The sequence below is a fragment of the Lonchura striata genome, chromosome 3 (genome assembly GCF_046129695.1).
Source record: "Lonchura striata isolate bLonStr1 chromosome 3, bLonStr1.mat, whole genome shotgun sequence".
Classification (NCBI taxonomy): domain Eukaryota; kingdom Metazoa; phylum Chordata; class Aves; order Passeriformes; family Estrildidae; genus Lonchura; species Lonchura striata.
This window is the reverse complement of record NC_134605.1, coordinates 15,398,167-15,420,242: the sequence shown is the minus strand read 5'-3', so window position 1 is coordinate 15,420,242 and position 22,076 is coordinate 15,398,167. Positions and strand designations below refer to the sequence as shown.

General features: G+C 34.7%; 1 protein-coding gene across 2 annotated transcripts in view; it reads left to right on the top strand.

Annotated features, from left to right (window-relative positions):
• The window catches only part of LRPPRC (leucine rich pentatricopeptide repeat containing), an 85,449-nt gene that overhangs the window by 34,432 nt on the left and 28,941 nt on the right, over positions 1-22,076 (top strand). For both annotated transcript variants that reach the window (XM_021526450.2, XM_021526451.2), the window contains exons 19-25: positions 278-331; positions 1,043-1,156; positions 2,372-2,502; positions 3,929-4,014; positions 5,651-5,855; positions 13,491-13,615; positions 14,240-14,346. In XM_021526450.2, the coding sequence (XP_021382125.1) occupies positions 278-331; positions 1,043-1,156; positions 2,372-2,502; positions 3,929-4,014; positions 5,651-5,855; positions 13,491-13,615; positions 14,240-14,346 (822 nt within the window). The remainder of the gene's footprint in view (positions 1-277; positions 332-1,042; positions 1,157-2,371; positions 2,503-3,928; positions 4,015-5,650; positions 5,856-13,490; positions 13,616-14,239; positions 14,347-22,076) is intronic.

The following is a 22,076-nucleotide window of genomic DNA, read 5'->3' as shown; positions in this document are numbered from 1 at the left end:
ATTCTCCTTTGCAAAATAAATATCTTCATGCAGTGATTATATGTAAGCCTTTTAACCTTTCTATGATTTTTCACTGTTGTAGCTAGTTTAATTTCTAATGTGAAAGGGATACATTTAATAAGTGCTGTTTCAAGTCAGTATAATAATGCTGCAGAACACAGTTTTTTTTTTACCATTGCTATTATATAATTATCTTGAACCTTTGGAGTATGATATGCTTACTTAGAGATTGATCTTTGGGGGAGATCAGTGATATTTTTGTCTTACTGAATTTCAGGATGTAAGGTTACTGTGTAATAAAAAAACCCTGTCTACAGACAACATTCCAGAAGTAAGTAAATTCACCGTTCTTACTGTAATAATACTGTTTGGATATGGGGTTTTCATGAAGTGTAATCACTAGCTTTCAGGTCATGGAAGAATATTTATGTTATTTAAATCTACCATTTGAAGTTCAGAGGTTACTTTCCAGAGTAGGAGTAAAGGCTATCCAGATTTTCATAGAGACCTGATACTTGACCTTGGAGTTGGCTGAGGTCTCATGCCTCAGTTTCCCTGCCTGGTATATATTCTTTTGAAAGTTCTAGTTAGTTAACAGTAGTGGTGTGAGGCTTAATTCATGCTTGTAAAATTACAGTGATCCACTTGAGTGGCAGGAACCATATAAATCCATACTGCTCCTAATGGTCAAGTGTCAAGTCTTTACATTTCTGATCTGAGCAAAGTGGAGATGGAAAAAGAAACAGGCTGCTTGCTCTTCCCTACTTCCCTGAACACAAAGAACTGAGTGAGAGAAATAGTAACGTTGACCTTTGTAGATGTGTGACTTAATGTTGGGGTTTTTTATTTTTACTGTATTCTGACTCAAGTCTTCAATTAGTATGTACTATTTAAACAGATAAAAGCACCTTAAATGATTAAAAAAATTCATCAAGTATGAAGGAAGAGGATTATTTTGTCTGTCTTTTATTAAAGTGATCCGACAAGTTGTTCAGGGAAGGGTGTTTTCACAATTGACATTCTTTCTGTTACCTCCATTTAGAGTGCTAAATCTGACGTGTCTGCTTTGGAGAAGAAACTAGAACAGCGAAAAGCTGAAAACCAGCCTATTACAGATGTCTTGAAACAGCTCATACTTGCTCTTTGTGAAGAAGAGGTATCTTAAGCAATGCAGAGATAATTGGAAACACATAGCTATATTTTTAAAGGGACATAAATGACTGTGTTATGGAAAGACACAGTTAAGCAAAGACAAGTGCAGTGCTTCAGGTTTCATGGTTTGATGCTTATAAATCAAACATAAGTGCAAAAAGCAATTAAATCAAAAGGTTAACTAATTTCAGCAACACCTTGAATGGCATGTTTTGGGGTTGCTGAAGTTTGTTTACAATAATCTGCAAAGTGAATGATAGTAACAGCTGTGATAGGTTTATCATACATGCCAAATGTCCTTTCAAGCCATGGCTCCGGTCTCTTATATCTAGATTGTCAAGCAACTGATACATGCACTAGTCATTTGCAATTCAAATATTACTAGGTTGTTAATGCAGGGATTGAAATTCCATTTTCCTGCAGGAGGAAAGCTCTTCTGAGATAAAGGGTCTCTTGCCTTCATTCGGCAGGCGTCCAGCTGTAGTTTACATTCATTTAGTGTGTGTCTGTAATTTGTGGTGGGGTATCACCACACTTTTGTTCAGTTTCTTGTTCAGTATGATCCTGCCTGTAAAGCTGGATATATAGGAACAGTAACAGTTGTGCAGATGATAGCACAATATTCTCTGCTGCTACGAACACAATTCAGAAAGAGTTGTGTATCTCGGCTGTGTATCTCTACAGTTTTGCATATGAAATAAGCCTAGAATGCAAACACCATTGCAAGTTGAAAGTGGTCAAATGTATTAATAAGAATTTATAGAAAAACAAGCTTTCTATGGAATTATTAAGTGGTTTCTTATTCTTTAGAAAGTAGTTTTGTTATGCGTTTGGCAGTGTACCAGGTGAAAATGGCTATGAATTCCAAATAAGTAAGAACTGTTTTAGAATATGAGTTAGTCATGTTCATGGTTTTGGGATTAAAAAAAAAAAAAGAAATGTTACATTAAAAAGTGCAGGAAATATAAATACAAAGCAAGAAAACTTATTTAGAAGTCTATTCTCAAATTAATGTAAAAGCTGTTCTACAAAAATGTTTGCGAAACAGCTTTCATTCTTAAAATTTCCTAAAGCATTACAACACTGTGTGTTCATATATATGGTCGTACACTACTAAAAGCACTAAAGCAGTCATGTAACTGCACACTGAATGTATAAGATTCATAATGTCAGATTGACTTTTTCTCTTGTTCACATCTTTGCTTTGTTCCTTTTTTAGAATATGCAAAAAGCCCTTGAAGTGAAAACCAAATACGAACCGGACATGGTTGTCGGTGGCTATGCAGCCTTAATAAATTTGTGCTGTCGACATGATAATGTAGAAGAGGCAATGAACCTGAAAGAAAAAGTGTAAGTACACCGGCACTGAAACATGTCACAGAGATTTATGCTGATACACAGACCTTGTTGAATTAAGTAGGTTGGGTATTAACCCCCTCATCCATTTTTAATTAGTTTTCCCCAACAATGTATGTGCATTTAAAACAGTCATGGGTGTGGTTTTTGGAAACAAAAAATTTGCTTTGTGTAATTGAACATTAGAAGCAGCTACTTTGTGTGGTCAGTAATTTTATTTTATTTTTATTTTGAAAAAGGCAGATTGCTACATGAAGTGTGTTTTATTTTTATTTTAAATATGCATAGTGTCTAAATTTAATTTTGGCTTAATTTTCAGTTAAAGATGGGTACCTGTACTGTGTGTTACAAAGCACCTAGAATGTGTTTAGAGTGCAGGACACCTATAGTGTTTTTAGAATAGCAGTGTTTGAGTAGTGTTACTTTAAGACTGTCAATAAGTATTCTATTTTAAATTTTTATATTCAGTTCTTTGTATTTTGGCAGTAAAAGTTAGCTCCCAGCTAAAACATGCCATGCATGACTTAGCCCGGAGCAAATTCTTACAGATGGTCCTTCTATTTGCCCCTTTCTTTTTTTCCCTCAAAAGACTCCTTTTGATCTGGTGCTGTAGTGAATAAAAAACAAGTTATATGTGACTTTCAGGGTATTTCTCACATACACCCACAAAGTACTTGCTTAGGTTTTGCAGTAGGTTGGCAGGCAGGTGCTCATTATACTGTGCTGGTGTTAGAAATTTTGTGAAATGATTGAACTGTTAATATAAAGAATTTTGCCACTCTACAAATAGGGGTTGTGTATTGGCTTTGGCTGTAGTTCTGCTCTCGCACAGTCCCCAGTGTGAGCTTGCAGGAAGTGAAATTCAGTCTTCTGCTGGATTTTAACTGCGGTAACACATTTTTACTGATCTGCCTCAAGCGTAGCCTCATTGCAAAGTGCCTCTTTGGATTTTTATACAAAGAAACAGTGGTGAAGGAACTAACTTTTAGTACTTCAGAGGAAAGAAACAACGCAGAGCAGAAACTTCAAAATAGGGGCTTGTAACTTAGGCAAATAGTTTCAATCTCTCGATCAAAAAGAATATAGCCCTGTTCCAGTCATCTGCACTGTTTTCTTCCCTGGCTTCTGAAAAATACCCTATTTTATGCAATAACTACCACATAATTAATTAAACCATATGACTCTTTCTCAGAAACATAACCTTTGGCTTTTGAGGGTGGAAAGGTGTGTGGATTGTATTTTTAAATCATGTTCTAATGATGCATCTTTTCCATTCTATCATATTTTTCCTTTAAGACTTACTATAATTTTTAGCTCTTAGTGCTGTTGCTGTGTTATATACTTTGAAAAATAAATCTTTAAGCAGAAGCTATAAAATGTGAGCCTCTGTTGATAAAATTCTTGATGCTTTAATTTCCAGCTTCCCTAAGAATTCACCTGTTGCTCTTGACAGTGGAAAGTACGTAGCACTGGTAGAAGTCTTAGAAAAGCATGGTAGACTGGAAGGTAATCCATTTGCTTTCATTGTGTGTTTCTGCTATATAATAAAGGTATCTTGCCTTGAGAATAAAAATGTGACTTGATATTAATGGTATATCATGTCCTGAAAAGTGCTTGAACATTTTGCATACAAATTTGCATGTGAATTCAACCAGAGATGCTTGGACAGTGCAGGCCATTAGTTTTAATGGATTGGCAAGCTTGTCATTTACATTTGCACAGCTCAGTGCTTTTTGCATTTCTGCAGCTAGTTTTTATTAGCATTGCTGTTTGGATTGAGTTTGAAGATCATGACTTATGGCACAAATTGCGTATGTGCCTAGACTAATGGCTTTGTTTTTGCTTAAGAAGGTCTGAAGGCTGAACATAAAACCTATAAACATAACCCTCTCATAAGAGCCAAGTACTGCAAAAAAAATTTTTAACTTTTCATAAAGTATATATTTTTCTGTTACTATTCTTTTTTGTGTTTGCTCTTAATTTTATGTTTAATCTGTAAACTTCCTGGAAATTTTGGCTTTTTAATGTGTGTTCTACAAACTGCGTATTTTATATTTCTAGATATTTGCATTAAGCTGTTAGCTCTTTCATTTTTGTAATTTAGTCTAATATAATTCTGTGGTTTACATGATTTGGTTGATCTTTAAAAAGAACTCTAGACTATCATTGGCTTTAAAAGGTAATTCTGAATATTGAGTTCTATGATTTTGTAGAGTAACAACTACACTAACACTATAAAACATGGTCTAAGCCTAGACACAAAATGTAATGGTTTTATTTAAAACACTGTAAAATAAAAAAAAAAGCAAATACAGTTTTTTTCATGTAAGATCTTCCTTTGAAATTTGTCTTGGCCTTTTATGAAGCTTACTGTTACAAAAATAATAAACAAAGCTGATGTTGCCCAAATCATAATAAATCAGATCATGTCCACCTCTACATTAAGCAGTTTGAAAATATGAGCTTGCTTTTAAGACCATAAATGTTCCTCAGAAAATAAAATAATTCAGAAATGTAGCCAAACGTAAAGTGGTCAAAACATTCTGTCTATGCAGTAATTAAGAACATTATAAAAATGCACTTATTCCATATACAAAAATGTTTGTTTCCGCCTTACTAATGAAGCTTAATGAACCTAATGTTTTAACATGCAGTCTGTTAGAAAGCTTTCATTGGCTCTCCTTGGCTAATTAGTATCGACACAGCAAACAGGCCCTATCGGTATCAGACCATTAGTCTGGCTGTATATACAGTGTAAACATATCTTTATTATCTGGCCTCGTGACAAGCCATCTGCTGAAGAAACAATGGAGTGATTTAGCAGATGTTAGCATTGAACGATAAAAGCATCCATTTAGTAGAATCTTGCAGCTATAGGGCAGGCTGTACAGGGTTATGTGGTGCAGAGTGGGCACACAGTTCCTATCTATAATTTGTAGTCAAAGTTGCAGGAAAATGATAAAACCATGCTATTGTGGATTTATAATTGTAGTCTCGTTTAGAAATGCAAGTAGTAATTAACTTGAAATCGGCATTATACACCAGAATTTACATTCCTGCTGGGTTTGAAATGCTGTTTTAATAGCAGTTTGTTTTCCCTACATGAAATTACCTAAGGGTCTTTTGTGTTGTTTCATTGTAGATGCTATTAACATTCTAACGGAGATGAAAGAGAAGGATGTTCCTATCTCGGGCAGAGCAGTTGCATCTTTTCTCCGCATTCTTAATGCCGCTGCCATGCGAGGTGAAGTTGAAACAGTGAATCGATTACATGACGCCATTGCAAACCTGGGGTTGGTGCAAACTGCTGCCCTTCATGCCCCTCTGATTACAGTTCACCTTGAAAAGTAAGCTATGCCTGGGCTTCAGATGAACCAAGTTATGATTTTTATATGTGTTCTATGACCTGTGTATGCAATTCACAGCTGCGCGTATATGTCTGGAAGTGCTCACGCACGTGCAATTACTGAAGTGATCTTAGAGCAGTAATGAACTAATATGTTTTCTTCATTTAGCTAAGTCTCTTTTCATCAGCTAGACATCATGTCATGATCTCTGGGAGCAGCAGCTGTGTTTTATGGGCACATCAGAGATGAAGTGGCTATATGTTGGAATATGCTTATGAATTAGTTTGTTCTAAAGTCTGTTTGACAAGATAGCTATTCAGAACATGATAGGTGCAGTCTCAGCTCTTGTGGTTAAGTGGAACATGTTTCCACATCAAAACAGCATTATTTTGCTGTGCCTTCCAGTATATCTCAGGTGAGTTGCAGGGTGGTTGTTGAATACTAAAGTATTTTTAATTCATGTAATTCAAATAATTTTATATCATTGCCAGTAGGCTGCTATGTGGCTGAATTGAAAATTCAAAGAAAATACTGTCTGGTCTGTTATGTTTGAAGGGTTTTGCCTGTATATACTTGTAGTAGCATTTATTAGAGAAAATGTAAATTATTAGAGAATTTTGTACAGGCATTATGGTGGGAAATATCTTTAATTCCATGTGTTTTATTCCTTTGCATGAGTTTTCATTATGAGGTGTAGGATATTTGAATTAACATGTATATGAATTTTATAATAATTTCCTTTTAAAATTGAGGCAAGAGTCACTTTTCCTTTACCATGTGCACAGTCCTTTTATTATTCATTTGTATGTCACTTATCTAGTTCCTGTATTTTCAACACTTGTAGCTAGAGTTTATGAATCAATTTCTTGAGATTTGGCTCATGTAAACAAAATGTTATTGGCATAAATATAATACCTATGAAATAAATGAATTTTTCCTAGTATCATATAAGTCAGCCATGTAGGGGCTTTTAGTTCTTGTAAGTATTCTGGGTATGCAAGGTCTGTATAACATTTCTGTACTGAAAATTCTTGAGCAAGAGCTAACTCTTAGTAGATGTGTGCATATTCTTTTTTAAAAACAGTGTTTTAGCAAAGTGGTCAACAGTTAAGAATATAGTGTACATCTTCGTAGTCAGTGACTCTGCCTTGGTTGCATCACAAGCCAGGCAGATATTTATGAAAGTAATTTAACTGCAATCATATGTAACTAATGTGTCGGAAAAATATCTGATATGCTTTGCAGTGTGCATAAGAGCAGCTGCATTTTGCATAATTGCTTTATGCACATTGACATGCGAGTTGTACCTGGTGCTACTTCAGCTCTTTTCATTTGAGGTGTAGTGTATGATGATGTAGATAAAGGTGTGATCATGTGCAGATGAAAACGGGACAGTAATAAGTGTTAGTTTATTTTGATTCCTCTCTTTTTTTGGAGTATAAGTTTTTGGGAAAAATTAAGTTGGAGCTTTATTATTAATAAAGGAACTAGATTGAGACTAGATTGATGAAGGAGAAAGTAGTTCCGGACTGTGGAATTGAATGGCTTGAAGTCATTGGTTCTCAACTCCAGAGGTGCAAATATATTTCATGTATATAAACAAAACACAAAGGAAGCCAGTTTCTTATGGATTTTTCCCATCTTATGGGTGGAGACTTGATCTTCTCTGATGGTAGGCAGAATTTGGAAGGTTTTTTCCTACATAATTTGCTTAGGAGGAATAACAGCATTTTCAGTGGGGTGTTTGTTTTTTGGCAAGGGGGAGGTGCTGTGGTTTGGGGTTGGTTTGTTTTTCTTATATATGCCAAGAGTATTTTGAAAGTTATGAGTGACTGAAGTGTTAGTCATTTCTTTCAGTAGTAGGGCTTATTGTTTGCCATCCTGCAGCTCAAGTATCATGCTGAAATGTTGTCATTTAGCTGCAGGTCATCAGTATGCCTCTGAAATAAGCTCTGGGGTATTTAAAAATGCTCCACAGTAGTGGTTATACTAGTGTTTTGTGTTCTTAATTTATTTCACACTTTTTAATTGCTTGTAAAGGAGTCTTTTGAAGATTTCAACAATTACAGGTATAAAATGTTTTCATCCACACATTTTTTCCAGTCCTGAATATTCTTAAGTTCTTACTAAGTCCTAGTGCAAGTTAAAAGTTTTAACATGGAAATGAAAAAAATGTTGATGGTGGACAGCATAACTTTACAAAAGCCAGCATTCTAGTAGAATGGACATTTTTGCCTTTAATATTCCGGGAAATATTTAACTGAAGTAACCAGAAAAAGAACCCATACTTACCTTACAGTTTTTCTGATACTGAGTAAGGGAACTACCCCCTGCATTGAAATTTCTGATTTTTATTTATGACCTTGAACAGTTTCTCAAGACGGAAAAATCACATTAAAAATTGAGACAGTCCATATCATCGTGGTCTAACATATAATGTGATAACCTTCCTTGGACTGTGTGACAAAAATCTGCAAGGATATAAAGAACTTGTACTTTGTCTTAAAATATGTCTTACTTTTGAAGTGGTTCTTCCACCTGCTGATAATTAGAAAAACTTGTGATACCTACATAATGTACAAATTATAAAGATTTGTAAGGATTGTAGTTTTGCCTTAAGTTCTCTACAAACTCACCTTTGAGAAAAGAAACAAAATTCTTCAGGGTTGAAATTTACTAATTCCTGAGATATAAGAAGTGCTCTTAAGCAGAGGGAAGAAAATTTGCAGGTAAACTATGAAAGCATTAAGTTACAGCCCATATGAGTAAATTATTTTGTAGTTTTGTAGTCGGGGAACACAAGCTGTTAATACCTGTATTTTAAATGATAAAAGGACTATAGTTGGATTGTTTTTCTTTAAAAATGGTTAGTGTATTTTAATACAGCATTGCCCAGTAGAGCATTTTGTGCTCATTTGTCATTAATCTCATATAAACCCATTTTGATTAGTTTCTTATGTAGGAGACAGAGCATGAATACAGTGGCTTGACGATTTTCCTTCTGTTGTTTTCACAGTTAAAATCAACTGTGATTCTTTTTGAGATAATTCTGCAGCACTTACAAGTTATTTGACTTATCTATGCACTTTTTAAAAATAGGAATCTTGGTAAATTAAATGGTGTTTTTAGTGGGGGACACATGTCTCTAGTGGGGAGAGGTTTTTTCCCAAGTTTTAGCAGCATTATTTCAAATATTTTATTTTAACTCCTTAGGTGTTGCAATGAAATTAGAGATGTTTGGCTCTCTTACTCCATTATTGCAATTAGGAATTTAGCATCATCGATGCCAAAGGACAAAAGTGTCTCATTTGCCCTATGGGGACAGGACAGTGATAAGATGATTTTTCGTCAAGGATCATTGGGTCGTAATTAAGTTACATTCATGGCTATTGCTTTTTGAAGGATGATTGGTAAATGACAGGCTTCATGTGCTTGCTATGGACAGTGTTCACTAGGGTTTTTTCTCCCTCTGTCAGAAAATCCTGTTGAGTCTGATAATGTAAATGTGGCATTTTATTCTGAACAAAAGAGCAGGGAAATGAGCTATCTTGTCTAATCATTCAGTTGTTTAACACCGACTTCCAGTTTAGACTCAATTGGCTGGAAAGCACTTGACATGTGAAGTTAGTGCTGTTCGGAACGCATGTTTGAGTAAATTTTAAAGTAAGTGACAGCTAAATTGTACCTAGGGAAATTACAAAGCCTTCAACACAGTTAATTTTTTGGGGAGGATTAGTTGTAATTGCAACACCAGTCTCCTTGAAGATTCCTTAGTACAGTAAATGAACAGAAACACATTTAGCTCTTTCAAGAGCCTGTTCTCTTTTTACAGAATAATTTTTGTAAAGCTGATTGTACCTTGCTGAATTGACTTCCCTCTACACTAACATCTGCTTCAGATTTGTAGAGAGGGATTTGTTTTACCAGGCTACCCTCCACCCCCACCCCAGAGAGTCCCTTTTTTCTTTTTACCTCTCTAGTGATTTCAGGTTTGAGAGCTTTTCAATCAGTAAACCCCTTAGGTAAATTGCCACTTCACTAAAGCTTTATGCATAATGTTACAGCACTTCATTCCAATTAAAATCAATATTTGGAGTCTTATTTTTATCAGGCAGACTCTCTGGTTGGGAAAGTTGTTTATTACAAGTAAAAGGGTTAGATTTAGTGCTATATTCTTTAAGCAAGAGGGGAGTGGCTTGTTGAAAGTGGGGGGGGAGCTGAAATAGGGGGGAATGGTATAGCTAATCCTGGTACAGTGTGTCCTATAAACCTACCACTAACTGAGTCATTTTGGCTCTTCAGATAGCTTTGTGTGATTAAAATTGCCCACACAAATATTTTGGAAGATTGGACCCATAATACCTTGGACTTCATAGCCATTCTAAACAGAAAAGAATAAAAAAACTTGGTATCTTAACCTGAACTTCACTTTGGCTGGAAAATAATGCCAAAACAGGACACTTCTGGGGCTGCATAAAGGCCAAACAAAATGTACTTGTGGCTGAGGCTTCTTTTGTAATTCAAAAATAAGAGTATATGTTCTTTTTTTAAAAGAGCAAGTTTCGAAGTGCCAGAAAAATACACCTAATCTTTAAGTGGAACAGGTCTTAGTCTTGAACAGATAATATTTGTGAGTGACTTAAAACTGTAGTATCTGGCCAACTCAAAATGAAGCATGGATGGTCTATGTTCGTGCTTTAAACACTATTCCAAACTGATGCTGGAAATACAATTTTTCCAACATTGCTATGAATACATGGGCTTTTTTTTTTCCTTTTTGACTTGAACCATATTAATTAAATAGTAATTTTAGACAAGGCTTTTAATGTTTTAGAGTAGTAAGTATCCTTTGGGAGGATAAAAGGGTGTTTGACATGAATAACTTCTTACAGACAGACTCCCAAATACTTTCACATGTACAGCTGTTTGTTAGTTTAAAATCATTATGTCTAAATAGCATTTTCTTAAAAATGTAGAAATTCTCTTTTGTGCAGTTTTTTATTATAATTGTTTCAAGAAACACATTAAAATGTTATGTCTGCTTGAAATTTGAAGCCTACAGTGAGTTCCTTTTTTCATTTTCTAAAAGGACTGTAAAAACTGCTTACAAAAGTAGCTGCTGGTATTTACTTGGAATTAACTGCTGTTTGTGACAGTTAAAAAATACTGCAGATTGTTAAATTATAGAAGCTCAAGTACAAGCATAAGCTTGATAATTTTTTCTTTCCAGTAGTGGTACCAACAATTTGCTGAGTCAGAACTTTTCTATGTTTTATTGCTTTATATTTGTCTTTACCAGTTTTAGTATTTGTATGTTCTATAAACCCCGTTCCCAATAAACTATGGATGACTGGTTAGTTGATTGAATGCAACTGAGCAAATATATCTGATTTTTAGTAGATTAAAACCAGTTATAACAGTACACAGTGTGTAAGATACAGTACTCCTTAAACACAAACTTAATCAGCCCCTTTGAGCAGTAGGTCCCAGTAACAAGTACAGTATTTAAATTTATTTTGGTTTCAGGTCTTTGCTGACTTTTTTTCCTCTGCATGTACAGTATTAATGCTTTCAGCAGTATACATGTAGAGACTAGGAAACTGTTAATGCTACTGCTTGAATGACATTCCAATTACTCATTCATTTATTGATAGCTTTGACCTAAAAACAGTCACTTTAATCCTTTAGGAATAACACCAAGACAATACTATAGCTGTTTGAGCATCATTCTGAAAAGCTAGATTTATCACTGAAAACTTTAATTTGAATATATAAATGTTGTTGTGCCTCCTTAGAAATTGAGTAGTTTTCTATAAAACTGTTTTTTTTCTAGATGTTAACTGAACTTGCATCTAAAGCAGGAGAAAAATACTGATTATATAAATCTTTATATCTGACTATGGTAACTACCATAGTATTTCGCTTTTATGACAGTAATCTAGCCTGCAACATCTACTTGCAGTTTTGAAATTAACCTGTAATTTAGTCTTCACCCCAAATGACAAAAATTCAAATGACTCCATGGGGTGCCAGAAGATGCACTGTAAACAAGGCTCAGTAAGGGGGATAAGGTAGAAATCCATTATCTTAGGTTCTTTTAAAGAATGCCAGTATTACTGAATAAAATTAATTCTTCTTCTGTGTTTTACTGTTATTTTTTTTTAAATATTAGCATAGATAATGATAGTAGCACATGGTAGTTTAGTTAGTTATTCTTTGAAAAAGCAAAATCTGTGCTGCACAAGAAACGCAGTGTGAGGAGAGGACATCTGAATTTGGCTTGTTTTAACAGTAATGTCTTGATTTGTTAAGGTTTTGTTGATGAAAAATAACATTTTCATCATCCTTGGGAATGTTGCTTTGGAATGTTAAATCATTATTTCGAGTCAGCCTTGCAGCTGCTGTTGTTAAGTGATATTTTAATTTTTTTTTCTTTTGGTAACTTAGATCATCCATATCAAATAAGGCTCTTGAAATCTAAAATGCAGTCTTATTGACTGCCTGGCTACTTACATTTTGTGTGTGTGTGGTCTTGGTTTGTTTTGCTTAAACATTACCCTTCAAATAATGACTTGACATACTGTTTTACCAGTGTGTCTGTGGTTGTCCTTGGTTATTTCTGGTGGTTTTGCTTTCTTTTGTTTAGTTTTGTTTCAATATTGGGTTGTAATCCTGTGAAAAAAGTTTACAGCAGATGATTAAGTACAGTTAGTTATACAGTATGGAAGGTTATTTTATCTTTGTTGTTACTGTGATTGTTTTTGACTTTCCAGTTTTGCATTTTAATTATGTATATTTCTGAAGGTGTTAACATGTATACATAGGGGAAAATTCAGTGAAGGATTGAGGTACCAAGAAAGGAATTATTCTGTGTTTTACTTCCACTTGCTGCTGAAAGGCTTCTGACAAAATGCATTTAATGCCGTCTTGTACACTTATTTACCATTACACAGATTTACAGTAGTATCATGTCTCTGATGTGGATAGGCCAGCATACAACACATTTGGTACCATACTATATTGTTGAATTAACTGCAAAAATTGTATTTTTAAAGTAGAAAATATCTGTTGGGTTCTGATTTTCATATAGAATAGAATAATGCTATAGTCCTTCCATTGTGATGGAATGGACATCAACAGATTATTTACAGGCACTCTGTTAAGGTGTAAATCAGTATAAAACAATCTAGTGAGCTGTGGTTATCTTAACTCTGGTGATCTCTACTGAAACAAAATATTGTGGAATAATTTTGAAGAAATTGGAAATGCCTAAACATAGACATAGAGGTAATAGAGTGTACATGGTATTACTTACAAATGAGAAAAATAAAGGTGTTGAACACTTAAGTGAATTTTCCATGGAGTTTGGGTTTTGTCAAGATAGGACATAGCATATCTTAAGAATATTGCTCAAAAATTAAGTGCATCTGATGCTAAGGAACATTCACACCTTTGGTTAATTTGTAGTGAACAGTGGTCATAGAATCAAAAACAATAAGACTTGAGGGGGGAATAAACACTTGGATTATAGACTGCTAAATGAATTTTCTCTGAAATTTTCAAGATTAAAATGGTTTCAGCATGGATTGCTCCTGCTCAGAAAGTTTTTGTTCTTGTTTTGTTTCATTCCACAAGGGATGACATGCCTGCAGCTCTGGAAGCTTTAATCAGCTGCTACAAGAAGTATGGTAAAATTCTTCAACTTCATAACATCTGCTGTAAACTGGTAGAAAAAGGAGATGCTGATCTTCTGCAGAAGGGTTAGTTGCATGTAGTCAAATGCTGTCTGCTAATATGAAGTGTTTTCTGGGGGTTTTTCTTCCAGGATTTGTGTATTGTTTCTTTCAATTGAAAGGAAAAAAAAGTTTGTCCTTATATGTAAACTTCAAAGCACTAATATGATGTCTGCATTCTTCAGATTAAAAAATTGATTGTAATTTTAAACACAGAACAGCTCTGTTTGTATAATACATCATTGAGCTCTCCAAGATTAGTGCTAATACTTGTTCTAGCTGTGTATGTTACTATTAAGAAACAAATTAATAGTAACACATCACAATAACAAAACAATACATCTGTTTTTCAAATAGCTGTGCAGTTCACAAACCATATATCCTCACTTTCTATGAGGAGAGCATGCCAGTATAGTCTGTTTTGTTGAATATAGTTCAAAATGTAGTGCAGAAAAACATATAAAATATGCTCAACCACAAAGCTACAGCAAATTGTGTCATGTGTTATAATCATTCTGTTTGTTTCAAAATTATCCCACTATAGCTTATCTTTTATGAGGCTTGGAAAAGATTTGTGTTAGGAATGTCTGACATAAATATTGAAATGCTTTAATATATTGAGTAAATTAATGAGTTTTATTCTGTCTTTAGTTTCAGATTTTATAAGCAGAGAACATGGTGACATGATGGCTCTTTATGATCTCTTCTTCGCCTTCTTGCAAACAGGAAAATACAAAGAGGCCAAGAAGGTCATTGAGGTGGGATTTTAACTATAGTACTCTAATTGTGCAGCTATTTAGACTCTTAATTAGAAACATTTAAAGTTTTTAACCTTTAATTAGTCTTGTTCTGATTCACATTAATAGAATGCAATCCCAGTAATAAAAAACCCTTGGCCAGCTTTATTTTGTATAATTACAGTTCAGAAGAGAGACAGTTGTCTTGTACATTGAAATTGTTTCCTTACTTTTTCAAATTTGCTCTTATATATCAAAATGATATTTGCATATTAAATATCGGATTGTGGAACAATTAAATTAAACTGGCATTCCTGGGTGTAAAGTTGCTAATCCTCTTTCCGAAGGAATTCTTTGTTCTTAAAAGCACTGGAATTTAATTTGCTGCAGACCATGCTCAGATTTATTTGTAATGCTTGTCTACAAGTTAATCAGCCAAACAAGCGCTGTCTGCTACTGTTTGGCATTTAATTTAGCATTTCTTCTCTCTCTCCCTTTTTCAGGATAGTAAGCAGCTTATAGGAAGTGGTAGGTGACAAACTTGGTCTATTTAGGATTAGTATATTTTATCTAGACTTGATTGAAATTGTGCTTACTGAAATTGATAAGTCAAAGGGGCAGCTGCAGAGTCTGCCCAGATTGTGATTTTTTTTTTTCTTCTTAACACAGTTGTAGGCTTTTAAAATGCTGCATAAGTTTTTCACTTAATGTATGGGAGCATCTTGCAGAAAAGGTAATAGTTTGTCCTCCACATTTGTGTTGTGCTCATACACAACTCTAACCTAATTTTTGGGATTTTTTTCCTTTCTGATCCAAAAAATGCATTTTCTTCTAGTTCCCCTTAGAATATTTGAAATACCAGTTATCTCTGCTTGAATTATCTAATGGAATTCTTGCATTTAAAAAATCTTAACTGAAGATCTGTTTGTTTGTCTGTGGTGGAACAATACTGTCCTGCTGTGGGGTGTGTGGATATTGCTAAGCCAAATGTAGAAACAGTGGTATTTTTGTTCCGAGAGGGTGTTTTGGAGCTCAAATCTGATAATACAGAAGAACAGAAATATCAGTGTCTGACAGCAGATGACACTGAGGAGTCGAGTTCTTTTTACAGTGATTAAAGCATATAGGAGGTGAAAATATGAAATCTGAGATTTAGAAGTAAAATTAAAGCTAAATGAGCAAAACTGTTATGTCATGTGATTTAGCAGCTCTTTCTTTGATATTAGCATTTAATTTCTCAGAGTTCCTATTGGTATCTGGAGCTCTGTAATGGTGAATAGGATAATAAGCAAGTTATCAAATTGTAGGGGCACTGAAACTCTTGTTGTTTTCTTAAAACATGCCAGATTCTCTCTGCAGGTATTCAGTATTTGGTGATTAATCATGAGTCACCAGAAATAACCACGAATGTTTAGGCATAAATCTGAACACCAAATATCTGGAGATGAAATGAAAGTTTTCCTGCCTTGTCTGACCCTTGTAGAACAACTAGACTGAAGCATGTGGTAGTTTGGTAGTGGGAGTCTCTTCTGAGGCGATGCTGACTGGAAGAGAAGTTGTGTTTGAGAAGGCTGTGGGGGAAATGCTGTTCATGAGGCATCACAGGGTTCATGTGATAAGGTAACAGTTTGTTGTATCCTTGAACTGCCTTGTTAAGCTCTTGAAAATCTTGTTCTCAGAGGCAGTAGCTACAGGTAAGGTAGCCTTGGCTGCTCTGTAAAGTGTAAATCTACTTTATTCTAGCTGCGCCTGGAGATTCCTGAGCCCCCAGAGTTGTGCTGGTAGATGTTGTTTTGCTTTACACTGACAAAAAGTTCTACCAATGGGCACATCAGGACATGATTTAGTCTTCTTAAATGTACCTCAACTGATATGTTAGCTTTTGTCTTGAGTCCTTCAAAGATGATCATGTCAACACAGTTGGCGAATCTCTCTTCTTGCCCTTTACCACAAGGTCACATACTAGCTTGCTTTCCCTTGGATGGGCACAGCATGACTTCTATGTCATCAAATCTAGCTCTGGATACTTAAGATTTTTTCCCTTACTTAGAAAGGCAGCTTAATTGCCTTTTGTCCTTGAATTTTTTTTTTCATAAAGAAAAAAGGAAGAAAATTAGGTCAATATGTTTTGCCTTTAACTAAACTAAACTACATTAAAACTAATGTAGGCTAAAAGAAAGGGATGTGAATTTTCAATAAATAGGATTAGGGGAAAAGTACTTTCTAAAAAAATATTTACCTATCCTCTGAAATGTTTTCTTATTTCAAAAATATTTAATCAGATCTGCTCCTGGACAGAGGTCTTAAATAATTGTGTGGAGAGAATCTAGAAGAATTGTTTGGCCTTATGTTCTTCTAAGTCTGGTATATAAATGGTAAAAGAGTATTTTAGAGCCTAGTCTGCCAGATCTCTCAACTGGTTACCTGTTGCCTGTACTGGACAGTTAAAAGTCCCTTTTACTCAGCTGTTGATTGCCACTTCATTAAGCAGGTGCTTAGTATCTCCAGTAATGGGAAGGTCATCCAGAAGAGTAAAGTAAAAAAAGGGGATGTTATACCACCTTGGAGAAATCTATTTATTCCCCTATTCACCTGTTACTCTGGTTGTTTTCATGCTGCATGGAGGCTTACAGATTTCAATACTTACAGTAGTTAAAATATAGTTGATGGCTGCCATTTTTGTTTGATTTAGTGTTTTGCTCATCTCTGAATTTTTCACCAGGATCTCATAACTTGCAGCTATTTTGCATTCATGATGATTGGGTATTTCTAGACTCACCCTTTTCCCTTCATTTACACATGCTAAATGCAGCTATTTCAATACCCACTGAATCAGTGTGTTTTGCAGCCCAAGTCCACTCTTGGCTTTTTCTGAAAAGATTTGTATCTCTTTCAGTACTCTAACAATTCTGCAGCAGAGGGTTAAGCAAAGGCAGTCTATAAATCTGCTCACTGAAAGTCTGAGCCACATTTTCATGGAGCAGAAGTGAACACTTCATTCCTGTGACTGAGTAGGCAAGGTGTTAAACTGATGTTAAACCATTTCTGCACTGTATCAATAAAATGTTTGCACCTTAAATGAAGTTTCATTGCACAGCAAAACACTTGCCTCAATAAACCAAAACAAGCACCCTGTTCAGAAAGGTATTAGGTCACTTGCATTTTTCATTGGGAGATTACTGATTCCTCTGATAGGAAGTAGGAGTTGGTAGCAGTGTGCCTATGTCTTCGTGGTGTTTGACAGATGACTCTTGACATCTTTCTAGATAAAATCACATGGGCTGTTAAAATAGCAGCTGTTAATTTGTTCTTTCAATGAAAGAGTAAAAGCTCTCATTCCTGCTTTGGTTTAAGTTTTGCTGGAAGTGAAGGCAAAGAATATTGGAATACAGGGAAACTGTCAAGAGTTTTTCAGTAGAACTTCAACCTGTGTATTTTGTTTCCACTAGAGGAGCCTTCCTTGAAAATGGCTATGGATAGTGCATGGTTTCAGAATTCTTTTTACTGAATTTTAATCAAGTGTGATACTATCTTCATCTACTCTCATACTAAATACGTTGTTTATATTTAATAATTCAATTTGTCATACCGTGTCCCACATATCTCGAGACATTAGTGTGAAGAATTCAGGAACAAATGTTTGTGAAATAGCTTAACGAAATGTGTTCCATTGTGAAGAAATGTAAGAAAAGGCATCTGCTGCTGCAGTCTGGGACCTGACAAAAGAACTGGTTTGAGCGAGTTCAGTGTGCAGGAATATATCTATCAACAGATGTCAAGTTAATTTAAGAGGTAAATAGATTTAAGCAAAGAATTGTAACACTCATTGCCAGCAGACCTCAAGATACCGGTAGCCATTGGATTTAATCTGCCATAAAAACAATGAGAATGTTTCTACATGATATTGAGAGATTACAACCTTCTTTCATCCAGATTGCTTTTTTTAAGAGTCTGCATCATAAAATTGCATCCTGCTGATTTTATGCTGGAGATGAACTACCAGGAGAAGATGCTTTCTTGATTTGTGACAGCAGGGTTGGGGGAGTGAGGGGGGGTTCATCAGTTATGTGTAATTTAGTGGTGGTTATATCTAGTGTCTGAATTTATTTACAAAAACTTAATTTTGGTCCTGTTGAGAAAAGAGTGGAGGTGATTAAAACAAAATTTACATGTTTGTGAACAGGGTTGTATTAGATAATGGTGGTCTGAGATTTAGGAATAGTTTGTAGGAGGTGTAATAGCTTTTATTAGAGTAACTGTATACAACTGAGATGGAGGGGAAAGAGCTTTTAAGCATGCGAGCCCTATAATTACAAGAAAAGATTAATTTTTTAAATTATTGCTGTTGAGTCCTATTAGTCCAATAAAATAATTACTTCTGCTTCTGAAACTGGACTCTGATGCAGTTAGTTATTAGTGAACTTGGATTTTCTTTCCATGCATCAATGTATGTAGGTAAATTTAAGAAGGGGTGTTTACTAATTCAGTGCAGGTTATTTAGAAATTCTTAAGTATTCCTTTCTTACAGGGAAGGGATATATTTCAAATAAGTAAATTTGGTAAAGGAGATGACTACTGAAAAAATTCCTTCCCAAAAGGAAGACAGTAATGTGTTCAGAATGTCAGATTATGGCAAGATCTGTGCATCTTTTCTTAGCTCCAGGGACTTTGTGTTAGAAGGAAGATGTTTATAATGCTTTTTTTTCATTCATCATACACTGTAAAACCACATTACAAGGCCAAGAGCAAATCTTTGAGTCTAGGATAGAGGACTTGTTGTTGGGGACTTTGTTTTAAGCAAAGTTTTTATGTCCTCTTTTCTTCCAGTGTGGTTGTTATTGGGAATGTCTGCTAATTTTTTTTGTAATAATATTTCACCACATAATTTATATTGGAAAACTTAATGGTAAGTGTAGAATATTCCAATAGTGATTAAATGTACATCAGTTTCAGTTGTCTTGAGGAATGATAAAGTTGTATTACTCTATCCTACTTTCATTTTGGTATTTTTGGAAAATAATGAAATTGCCTGTCATTTTTCTCAATGTTTGCCTAAATAAAGCTGTGGATATTCCTCTTTCAAGTGAAATAAATAAAATCATGAGTATTTACTTGACATATATTTGCACTGGTAAAATCAGTGAACTGTGGAACTGACAGAAGCTTTGAAGCAAATATGTATGTAGGTAGGGAAAAGCCACAAATCAACAGTACAAACTTTCCCAGTGGATGGAGACTGTAAGCTTTGTGTTTTCTGTGAGTTACTGCTGCTTTTTACAAGTACAAGTTGACTGGTTGCTACCTTGTGTGATTGTAGAATAGGCAGAAAGGAGAGCATTAGCTTGAATTCTCATCAGTCTCAGGAGAAGTTAGCGAGGATAGATGTGTAAACAAGTGTCCCTTTGTCTTTGATTAAATATCTGGTACTGCAAATGAAATACCAAAAGCACTTTAGCTAAGTAGGCTTGAAGGCATGACTTGCAGTGGAGCAGCTTCTAAATTTCAATATTCCAGTACTGCATTAGAATACCTGCCCTCATTATCAAACATGAAAAGTAGACATATTGAAGGTACAGATATAATTGTTTTCAAGCTTACATAGAGTTATTGCTTGCCCAAAAAGTTGAACGAGAGTCCACATATTTTAGATGTGCTTCTCTTTAAATAATTCTGTATTGTACGGGAGCTGTATTTTGTTTAGTCATATTTACTTCTGGACAAAATTGCTCATAAAGAAGAAGAGAAATTATTTTTTTAGATAGTTTGCAAGGTCTTCTTTTGTTTTGAAAGAGTAAAGTGAGTGAGGGTATCTTTCTGTGCCATCACCAAAGAAACCATTTTTGAAATCATTGAGATCTAAACTTCTTTCTAAGTGGAAAATGAACCTGTAGAAAAAGTATTGCTTCCATTGCCAGCCATAAACAGCCATAGCTGTAATGTTATGCTGGTAGTACAATGACTTAAATAAAAGCTGAGCTAAGAGAGTGCTAATATGTTTTATTGGACAGTTGATATGATTGCAACAAGAAAGATAATTTTTCGTGCACAGATGATTTTTAGATAACTCAGTCTCTAAAGCTGGATATTTTGTGAGCTTCTGGACTATTGCATAAAAGTTCAGAGCCAATAATCAAAATAGGGGTTTTTTCTTGTGTATTCAACAATGGTACTTCACTTAGACTTTACTACAATGACTAGTGGGAGAAATACAGCAGAGTGGTATACCTGCATACATATGAACTCAAGATGTAAGATTATTTTTTAAAATAATGTAAATATGTTAATTGGTATTTTTAAAAAACTAGTGCATTGCTATTTGAAAGTAAAAATGCTTAGAAGGAGAAAAAGATAATACTGTAAAATAATTTTAAGCATCTCATTCAATAACTATGCTAGGATGGCTACAGAAGGTACAGAAATTTTATATTGTTGTTCTAACTTTCTGATTAAGAAGTGCACCTACAGCTTAGTAGAAGTGAGGACTTCTGCTACAAGTTTTAACTTAGGGGAAGATTCAAGGAAAACATCCAATGTTTATGTTGTAAACAGCTTTGTTCAAATAACCTGCCATGCATAAATATCCCAGGCCTCATTAAAGCTGCATGGAATTAATGAGATTTTCATAGACATTTTTGTGGAATCAGGGAAAAATCTACCTTTAAATGAAGAACTTCCCATCAAGTGTTCTATTTTCTGTGGTGCTTATGTTGGAGAGAGCTGTTAGGAATGACACACATCAGTTCTTATAGCTGTCTGCCCAAGTCTGTCTGCTTGGAGAAGTAAAGCATTTTCCTGCAAAACATTGCTTTGGCATCTAAATCTCAGTAACTGGTTCTGGTACTGGTAGCATAAGTCTGTTATTGCTGCTGATGTAACTCTTCATGAAATGTTCTTCTTCCTTTAGCAGCATTAGCTGTCTCTTATTATTACTGGCTTTTTGATCTGCAAAGAGAGGAATTAATGGATCTATCCTTCCAAAGAATACCAATGGGAAGTGCAACATGGGTGGCTTTTATAAAATTTGGCTGTTTCTTTCCAATATGTTTGAATTAGCAATTATAGTAGAACTGTTTCCGTAAGAAAAGATTTAATTTTTGCAAAAAAAAATGCAGAAATTTTGAAGTAAAGGTAAAGTAGATAGGGTGGTTGGGGTTAAACTTGAATATTTAGAATTTATATGTTATTCACAGTGCAGTTATGAAAGGCTAGAGTAAGTGACTGCTATATGTAAGAATTATTTTGCCAAACAGGTGCAGTAGTCATTTGTGAACGTGCAGTGTTGCAAGGTTAAAACAGAAGCTCTCCATCTCATGTCACATATATGCCAAATGAAAAATGCTGCTGCTGGTTTTTAAGCAGTTATGCAACCTAAGCCAGCAAAAGTGGCACTATTTTGGGGCAGTTCTCAACTCTTAGTTTGCTGAAAGTCATCTTTTTGAATAGAACTCGGGGCTTCTGGTCTGTATGTTGTCTTTTGTGGTTTTTCTCTGTAAGTTTTGTGTTTAAAGAGATGGTTCAGGCAAGTGGAGAGGAGTAAAATATTTTCATATGTCTTTAATTTTTTTAACTTTTTTGTTAGAAAAGCTTTTTTGAAAGTAAAAAAACAGTATGGGTCTATTGGTTGTAGCAGTTATAGAATACTAATGTAAACAGAATTTGAGTATTTCTATCATTATTTTAAAATTGGTAAAAACATCTAGTAGTTTCCTCTTTGACAGGTCAGTATTTTTCCAGACAATCTGTTTTCTTTC